Below are 9,921 nucleotides of genomic sequence, written 5' to 3' on the forward strand. Positions count from 1 at the left end.
GTATGCTCTCAGGGTCCTGCTCAAGTGGTTTTGATAGTTCAATAGTTCTGAATTGCTGTCAATCTTGCTGCTCCAAGCACAATGAGCTCTCTCCAGAATCCACTGGCTGAAATAGTCCAGCTTGGGTTCTCCATTTGTCCAGATATTCACAGCCAACAGTTGGCTGGGGGTAATTGATCAATTTGTTTTGCCCTCCTTCCTCTCTCATGGTGCCAGATGCCCTCTGCAGGCTGCAGTGGACTGCCATATCTTCCATGTGCAACTGGATATTGCTGTCCATTGCTCTAAGTCACTGAGGAAGGCCCAGTTCTGATACATATACTCCATGGTCAGACCACGGAACCTTCAATTCTCTCCGTGGTTGGAGTTATGAGTCCGGTGGTTCACTTGGGTAGATCCCCAAAGAAACCTCATCTGAGGTGATCCCAGACCTGATTCCTGTATGTACTTGCCAATACAGGGTTTGGCTCAGTGCATCACCCACATCAGCCTATGCATACTGGTGATTGCAATTGCTGGGTCAGCTCTGCCTCCAGCCCCATCTCATACGCAAACCAATGGGTGTTGTAGCCCAGCCTGAACCTGCCCACCACACACTCACCTTCATATACAGCATTGGGAGCTGCAGCCTAGTTGGAGCGACCCCCAATAGCCCCACCAGACCTTGTTTCTGGTGCTTGCCAGTATGTACAGCAGACTGATCCAGTTTGTCTCACATCCCATTCAGCTCTTATACACGTCAATGGGCATTAAAGCCTATTCAACCCAACAAGCCCCACTATCTAGCCCACACTCACACCATTGGGTGCCGCCACCTATGTAGCCAGGCCTATCCCCAGTCTCATGCTCAGTGGTGGGAGTGGCAACCTAAGAGATGCCCACTATTTTCCTAATGAGACCACTCCAACTCCCAAATCTTGGACTCTCCAGGTGGTTCTGCAGTTTAGCTCAACAAGATTTTACCCCAGTCCCAGCACCTGCCAGCTGATGCTATGACAAAACTCAACCAACCTACACCTACTCTGGCTCATGCATGCACCAATGGGTATAGTCAGTTAGCTCAGCCTTGCTTTGTTCCTAACTCAGCTCACATGTAGACCACCAGGTGTTGTAGCCCTGCCTGGCCTGCTTTTGTCCCCATCCCAGCTCTCACACTCACCAGTGGGAGTAGTGGCCTGGCAGGGGAGCCCCTTGCAGCCTCCCTTCTGTACTTGTGCCCCACACCTCCAGGTCACACATGTGCTGATTGGGTGCTGCAGCCCAGTCTGGCATGTCCTGCTTCACCTCAACATTTGCTAATGGGTTCTGTAGCCTGACCTGGCCTGGCCTGGTCCACCCCAAGTTCCAGCTTATGCTGGTTGGGGTTACAGCCAAGCCCAGCCCAACCCAGCCCAGCCAGCCACCAGTCCTGGCCCTAATGTGAACTGGCTGATGTTGTGGCCTCACCCGGCTTGTCTCTCACCCCATTCTGGTTCTTATATTTGCCAGCAGATGATATGAACTGACCCAGCCTGACTTGCCCCCAGATCTGACACACATGTATGCTGTAACCAGGCCTGGTCTGGGTTGCTCAAGACCAAGCTACTCTTTGCCTTGGTTCCTGCACTCACCTGCAGGGACTGCATCCTGATGGGATTTTCCCAAACTGCTCCATCAGAACGTCTCCCATTGCCAGATCTCATGCACACCAGTGGGTCCATGGCCCAGTCCTACCTAGCCTACCTCCTGTCCTGGCAGGAACAGTGGCCTTTCCTGACCAGCCGTCATCCATTCTGGTTCTTGCTGTTGAGTGTACAGCCCAGCCAAGTCTGATTCACATCCAGACACAGCTCATGCATGACTTGGCAGGGGCAGAGACCTAGCCCAACCTGTCCTACACCTAGCCTGGTTCTCACAAGCCTCACTGCGTACTAGAGTCTAGCCCAATCTGACACACCCCACACCCCGTTCACACCCATGCCAAGGGACACTGCAAGCATGTCCAGACCAGATTGCAGCTCCCATTCTGGTCCTTACACTCAGCAATGGGAACCACTACCCAGGTGAGGTGTCCTCTTATCTCCCCAACCAGGCCTGTTACCAGCCATAGATCTTGCGCATGCCAGTGGTTGCTCTGACCCAGCTTGGCATAGCCCCTTACCTCTCTTGGCCTTTGCCTTCAGATGCTGCAGCCTGGCCTGACTTGGCCAGCCCCCAGTCCCAACTCTTGCTAGTGAGTGCTGCAGCCTGGTCCTGCTTAGTCTGTTCCCATCCCTGGCTCATGCAAAATGGTAGATGTGATAGCCAAGCCCAGTGTGACTTGTACTTCAGCCTGGTTTCTGCACATGCCAGTGGATTAAGGTTTGCTTGGCCCTGCCCAATCCACCCCCTTCCAAAACCAACCCACACTCTTGCTGATAGGTGGAGCTACTTTGCCTGGCCTGACTAACAGCCAGGCCTGAACCACTTGCTCACCATTGGGAGCTCTGGCTTATCAGGGAGTTTCCCAAGTTCCCCCACCATGCTCATTCCCAGACCCAGATCTCACATGTGCCAGCGGATACTAGGGCCCTCCCCAACATAGCCTGCCCTCTCCATCCCACCCATTGTATGAGCTGGTGGATGTTGCAGCCTGGGCCACCCTATACCCTGCTTCAAGGTGCGCCTGTAGGTACTGCAGCCTGGACCTTCCCAGTCTATCCACAGCCCCAGTGCCCTTGAGTGTTGGCAGGTTCCATGGTCATGCCTAGCTCAGCCTATCTTTATCCCTCAACTCTTAAGCTAATGAGCAGGACTTGTGGTTCCACAGGGTTAGGCCCACATACACACCACAGAATCTACCCCTGGACCTGGTTCTCTCACATGCTGGCTAGTGTCATGGCACAGACTAACATTACCTGTCCCCTGTTCTGACACTCATTGGTAGGTACTGTGATCTATCCTTGCCAAACAGGCTCCCAACCCTAGCTTTGTGTAGGCTGGTGTGTGGTGGTCAGCTTGGTCCATGCTAACTAGTCCAGCTGAGATTTCCCACATGGGCTAGTGCATCAGTCTGACCCATAACGGTCCTCCGGCCTGTCCCCTCCAAACTGCCAGGTCTCAGTCCCCTTGCTTATCTGCAAGTACGGTGGCCTTGTTTTTGGGAATCCCTCAGTCATTCCCACAGCAGTCGTCCCTCCACCATATAATCTTGCCTCTTTCCCTAGTAAATCCAAAGTCTGTGTACCCAGGAGCATGTGAGTTCTCCAGCCCAGCCTTTGGAAGCCCATTGAGTGGTGCGCTGGCCTGGAGCTTGGCCCACCCACCAGAGTCCCAAACTCCTAGTCCATGTGCTGGTCTGGTGCGCTACCCTTCCACACACCCAAGATCCAGGCCCATTGAGGCTCTCCAGGCCTGGTCTCCCAGCACACCAGGCCACCATGCTCACCTGAGGCTCTCCCTTCACCTCTCCTCACCTTACCCAGGACCAAGCACAACGGGAAAATCACCAGGTTTGTTCCACCTGCCTAGATGTGAGCTCCCAGTCCCCACATGCCCTGCAGGCACTATGCCCCTAGCTCATCCCCACAACAAGCCCACATTCTCAGGTCCCCAGGAACCAGCACTGTGGTCGCTGCCCCCCAGGCAGGCTCAGTGCCAACCCGCCACCCCTGACCATTTGTTTCATTAGTTAAGTGTTAGATGGTGATGCTCCCTGCTCCCCTCACATCCCCAACCTGTTTCCAATGCACTGTCAGTCTGTTGACCTAGTGGACAGCACACCTCTTTCCCCACCTGAACTTGGGATGACTGCTGTTTTTTTACTCTTCATTCTTCCCAACCTCTTTCCACTCCTAAGATTCAGAAATTAAGTATGCTTCTCTTCATTTTTGCAAAAAAAATATAACCTGAGAGGAAAACACTGACATGAAAATATGTTTTGACTTTCCCTCTCTCTTCCTTGCCAGGTGTCTTCCTGTTCTTTTTGGGAATGGGCATCAACATTCACAGTGACTATATATTGCGCCAGCTCAGGAAGCCTGGAGAACTCACCTACAAGATTCCACAAGGTAATCCTCCCCTGGGCCTCGGAGTCCCACTTTTCCTTTGAGTTTGTCCCAGCAAGGATACTCTGGGGAGGAACAGGCTGGAAACAAGCAAGTCTGTACATGCCCACCTGCTTTTGACTTTTCTTTTGTGCACTGTCCCATCCACAGTTCCTCTGCATTTCTAGTGGGAATCAGAAGTTCAGGAGAGCACTGAGAACCCCCTAGAAGGAAAGAGCACGCTACCCTGAAGGTAGACAGAGGGTGTGAGGTGTGGGTAGTGTGGGATAGATGGCAGTTTGGTAGATAGGACCATCACATACACAGAGTAGCAGTTCTAGGCTAGCAACAAAATCATTCACAGCCAACATGGTTGTCCTCTTGCTAGACTTACCTAGAGATTACTAGGGACAGTACTTGGATATTTCCTTTTAATAAACATGGAAATGTGTAACATCATGTTTATCCAATCAGAAGTTAGCATGGGAGGCCTTAGATGTGTAAGTGTAGCGACACACAACAGACCATTCTGGCAAATGTACCCTTAAATGATCCCATTGTTTGGTTAGCCACAATGGAGTGTACCTACACAGACCGACATGGCACAGTTGTTATGCACTTAGGCTGTATGACACAACCTGTGTCAAATGTCTTATTTTTTCCCTTTTGCTTTCACGATCAGAAAGAAGGCACAAACCTGCACATTAGCCCAGGCTTATACAGGGTCAGAATTTCTACTTCCCTGTTTCATCATGCTGGAAATCTTTGTTGGTTATAATGTGGCAAGGAACAGTCATCTCTGATACCAATGATTTCTTCTGGACACCTAACGGCAGAACAGCTTGAAGCAGTTAACTTTTTTTTTTTTTTGACAAATAAAGGTTTACTCCAGAATAATAGTAAAAGTATAGTATAGTGATTGTATAAGCCAGTATTATAGTTATTATTGTTACAAAGTGCTATGTACTCTGTATAATTGTGTGAGCTCTACAATTCTGTGGTGGACAGCATAGTCAGTGTGTTAATAACAGCATCAACGCTTGAGGAATGCATTGGGCGATGTTGTACTGACTGTAATGTCACTAGGCAATAGGAATTGTTTTCAGATCCATTATAATCCTGTGGGACCACCATTGGTTGACTGAAACATTGTCATGTGCATGACTACAGACCTTTGGACATAAACAAACACAATATTTGAAATCCTGACTGTTCCCAAGGAGCAGGGGCATGAGGTTGACCAGTAGAAGCAGGTGAAAGTAACTCAGTCCAAGTAATCATTTAGTATATCTGGGTGGATATTTGCATAAGTCAATAGCTGCTACTCTTTTTGATATAATTACATCCCTTTGTTCATAGTAAAAAAATTCTGAACTATGACATGATATTAGTGCAGATTGATATTCATTAAGAAAATAATGGCAAGACAAGTATTAATTCAGTAACATGTTTAAATGAATTCAAACATTGTTGATAGCCTCAAGCAAAATGAATGCAGTCGATTGAAATATTCCGTTTACTGTGGATCAGTGGTTCCTTCCAGGCTGTAGGAACTCTGAGGCCAGAATCACTTACTCAGTGTCATCCTCAAGAAGGTAAAGTTAAGCATCTTTGACTTCAAAACTTCTTAGTCAGCAACCGAAAAAGAGCAGAGAAAGCTCTTATAAACCAGGTTGCCAAGGTTAGTTTCCAACTTCTGCTTTATGATGGAGGATGATTTACAAAATACTTTCATGTAACTATAGAAAAAAATGATTTTGGTTAGAACATCTCCATTTTATTATGGGTCATAAAAGTTGAGTTTGGATATATTTAATAGCATTAGAAATGTGCTGATTTCTAGATACAGTTCTGACGGTGGAAATAATCTGGTTGGAATGAAAAATAAAACAGTTCAAAACAGCAGAAGCTAACCTGTTGTAGGACACGTACCGACTGGGGACCCCTGGAGGTGCTATGGGACTCCTACTTATTACTTTAAATTTCCACAGACTGTGTATAAAGATGTATAAATGTGTGTGTGTGTGTATGTGCGTGCATGGGTGTATGGTGGGAGCACATGCCAAAAGAGAATTTAATTCTTTCTCATATCAGTTGCATTTTGCCTTATTTTTACATAGTGCACTGATTTGCTCTGTGTGGCTGTGAATGTGAAATACACTGACCAGCAGTGCCTGCTGTCCCTAAGATGTTCCTTCCTAGAGCAAAGCAAAACCCAGACCTCCTGCCTGCTAGCTTGTCCACCCAAAGCTAGTGTTCCAGTGATTGCTAGTGATGTGGAGGAGCCCAACAAGCACCCGGGGCTGCCACTCATGACTCCAGAATGTTCTATGGGCACCCAGCTGCAGCTTTTTTGTTCCTCTTTCTCTCCAAGAAGATTCCACTGAATGCCAGTGACTGTTGAAGGAGTATGCAGACCTACCTCTGTTCTAACTGCGTTTGTGTGCTTTGGAACAAAATGGAGGCATTTGGTGTCATAATGAATCAGTTGCAACTGTTGACTTTTTGGTTCTTCTGCACACAGGTGGCTTGTTTACGTACGTATCTGGAGCCAACTTCCTGGGTGAGATCATTGAATGGATCGGCTTTGCCCTGGCCACTTGGTCCCTCCCAGCATTAGCATTTGCGTTTTTCTCGCTGTGTTTCCTTGGGCTGCGTGCTTTTCACCACCATAGGTAAAAGCTCTTCAACAGTGGTGACAAAGTCTAAGTAACTTTCTTCCCCAGACAGGTTTGGCATCTAGAGTCCAGGTTAGAAAGCTAGGAGTTTTATTTTTATAAAGAAATGTAGATATAATAGTCTGGAATGGTAAATTCTGATCATGACTTTTCTTAAAGTTGAAATTTAACTGGATGACAGCAGCAGGAACCACCTTCCCCCCCTGAGACTAACAGGCTGGCCCAGGTAGACCTGCGACCTTTGCTGAAAGAGGGTTGGCAGAGGAGTGCCTGGTATTACACATGTGGGTTGACATTCCTTGCTGGCTTGCTTGACCATCATTGCTGATTAGCCATGAGCAGCAGATAGGCATGAAGAAGCAAAATAAAATAAAATTTACATTTTATTGCTTATTCAATTCACTTCTACCATGTTTTTTTTTTTTTTGAAGTGGGCACCATGGGTGAGACTGTGACCAGCTCTTCCCAAAGCCTCACAGAACATTCTGGGACATAGCCAGGACATAGTACCTTGGGGGAAGCATTAGCTCTGGTGTCCATATGTCTGCTGTATTTGCTGTTAGTTTTTTTTAGATTTATTTATTTACTTTTATTGGAAAGGCAAATCTACAGAGAGGCGGAAAGAAAGAGAAAGATCTTCCATCCACTGGCTCACTCACCAAATGGCTGCAACAGCCAGAGCTGAGCTGATTCAAAGCCAGGAGCTTCTTCTGGGTCTCCCACATGGGTACAGGATCCCAAGGCTTTAGGCCATCCTCTAGTGCTTTCCAAGACTGCAAGCAGGGAGCTGGGTGCGAAATGGAGCAGCTGGGATATGAACCAGCACCCATATAGCATGATAGTGTATGCAAGGTGAGGACTTTACCGCTGTGCTAACTGCTGGGCCTGGCTGCTAGTTTTAATTCAAGGTTTTGTGCTAGCAGTTCAGGTCATCACAAACCTCCTGGAAACTCCAGGAGGATGATTTTCCCTGGACACCCAAGGGCTTAACGTTTGTTCCTCCCTTCCTATCTCACATCCCACTCTTAATAACTCATAGTCAAAGTCGTGAGGGGGATGCAATTTTGGAACAGCTCCATCTGCTGGGAAGTGCTGGGATTGCGGGTGTTTAGAACCTTTTAAAGTTGCATCCACCCCAGTAACTTTGGGGAACCAGAATCAACTGGAAACATTCCTGGAATTCCAGTGATAGCATAGTAAGTCATTGTCAGGCCTCAGACATGAGCATGAACTTCAGCTCCTTTCTGAAAGTTACTTTATGTGAAAGATGGAAGCCTGTTATGATAAGAGACAGACAAGGAGGGGAGTTGGTACTCCAGTGGGAGTGGACTTGGAATTGGAACTAAGAGGGACCCCCTCAGACTCTTCTTTGGTGGCGCAGTCTGGGTAGTGACTCACTTCCTGGTGCTGAAGGTTAAACCGAGAATGGGCCCCTACTCCTGAGAGAAAATTGATTTGAAGATCCGTGAAAGCATGAATGCTACACCAGCCCTCCTCACGCCCGCTTCCTGCCCTGGTAGACCGAGGACGGGCACGTGGTGCAGGGGCTCCATCTATGAGCAGTCAGTGTCACTGTTCTCCCATCCCAGCCAGGCCTGGTATCTCCTGGAGACACAGAGGAGGGAGAAAGGAAGGAGAGGGTGGTCAGGCGAGGGACAGAGGTGCCGCTGGACATCTCCAGGTGGTTAACCAGCATGATCCAAACTGAGTGCGTGACCTTCCATGTCAGATTGCCCCAAAGGAGAGTTCTAGCATTCACAGGGCCTGGGCCGGTGCTTGTCAAGCAAGGCCAGGCCGTGGCCAGAGAGACAGGGCAGGCAGCGGGGCTCAGTGACCTTGTCCACTGCAACACTCACGCCACCTCTTGGAAAGGTTATTTGTCTCCCAGCTCGCACTAATGTGCTATAGCCAATGTCTCATCCTGATCATGCCTTGAGAACTACCAGCATCAGCTAGTGGACAGACCCCTTATGGGCATGCCATGGCCAGAGATTCCAACATGAGTGGCTTAAAACCCCAGGAACTTTATTCTGTGACAGTTTTGGAGGTTAGAGGTTCAAAATCAAGGTATGGATGGGGCTGTGCTCTCTGGGTGGGACTGAGGGGGGGATTGCTGCTACAGTGTCATCTCAGCCTGTGTCTCCATGTGGCCTCTGCTCGGGAGGGGGCAGGGACAGAGAGAGAGGGGGAGGTTGGCAGGGAGGGCTCTGTCTGCAAGTCTCTCTTCTGGCTCTTTAAAGCACACCAATCCTGTCGGATTCAGAGCCCTCCCTGCCCTGCTGTGACCTTGTCTTCATTATATTAACAGTGATACTTGTTCTAGAATAAGGCCTCATTTTAGGCCTCTGGAGGTTCAGGCTTCAGTCTATCTTTTGGGGGGGGGGCACATGACTCAACCCATAATGCAAGTGTATGCTCTTGTGACATTCCCAGACCTCATGTCAGGGTATTTTCCTGGGAACATTGCCAGCTCTCTGGGGTTAAATTTGTTCATGTTCCTTGTGGTCTCTGGTATCCTTTATTTATCAGTGGAATCCACATGGGTACTTGTTTCCGTTTGTTTCATTTTCTTTTAGTCCCAGTGAACTATACATAAGTTTAAGCCTACCATTTTCAAGTGTAAAATTCAGTGGCATTCAATATATTCATCATGTTGTACAGACATAATCACTGTGTCCACTTCCCAATGCAAAAAGCATCTGTGTTGACAAGAGACCGTAAGATGGAGTAATAAGGTAATGCCAATGACTGTCTAGGACAGCCAGATTCTAAGATACTTGAAAATTGGCTTGTAACGAGATTTCAGAGACAGCAGAACTCAACTCTTGATCAGTTTGTAATTATCTCTTTCTTGTCTCTTAGGTTCTACCTCAAAATGTTCAAGGACTACCCCAAATCTCGGAAAGCTCTTATTCCATTCATCTTTTAAAGAACGTGATTATTATCATGACTAATAATAATAAGGAGCAAAGCTCCTACATGCCAATGAAAACAATGAAGCTGCTGAACTTCACTTTTAAAGTGTCGCCACACGCGTTCCTAATAGTAGGTCTCCTGGGCATTGTGACTGGGGTTGGCACAGAGCGTCTGGTACCTTGCCCCAGAGCTCTGTTCTGGTCTCCTGTTGGAGCTATGGAAAGCGCCTTTGTCCCATGGACACTTTTCCCTTCTTAGCAACTTCTGGAAAGTGCAAGATTCTCCTGGAATCTTTTGGTGGGTGATGCGGGTGTATGGCCCTG

At 48.1% G+C, this 9,921-nt stretch overlaps 1 protein-coding gene across 1 annotated transcript in view; it reads left to right on the top strand.

Annotated features, from left to right (window-relative positions):
* Window positions 1-9,690, top strand: part of SRD5A2 (steroid 5 alpha-reductase 2) — a 49,571-nt gene extending 39,881 nt beyond the window's left edge. The window contains exons 3-5 of the mRNA XM_004582715.3: window positions 3,927-4,028; window positions 6,529-6,679; window positions 9,545-9,690. Coding sequence (XP_004582772.3) covers window positions 3,927-4,028; window positions 6,529-6,679; window positions 9,545-9,611 — 320 coding nt within the window. The 3' untranslated portion in view covers window positions 9,612-9,690. The remainder of the gene's footprint in view (window positions 1-3,926; window positions 4,029-6,528; window positions 6,680-9,544) is intronic.
* The last annotated feature ends 231 nt before the right edge of the window (window positions 9,691-9,921 follow it).

Source organism: Ochotona princeps, chromosome 8 (assembly GCF_030435755.1).
Source record: "Ochotona princeps isolate mOchPri1 chromosome 8, mOchPri1.hap1, whole genome shotgun sequence".
Lineage (NCBI taxonomy): Eukaryota > Metazoa > Chordata > Mammalia > Lagomorpha > Ochotonidae > Ochotona > Ochotona princeps.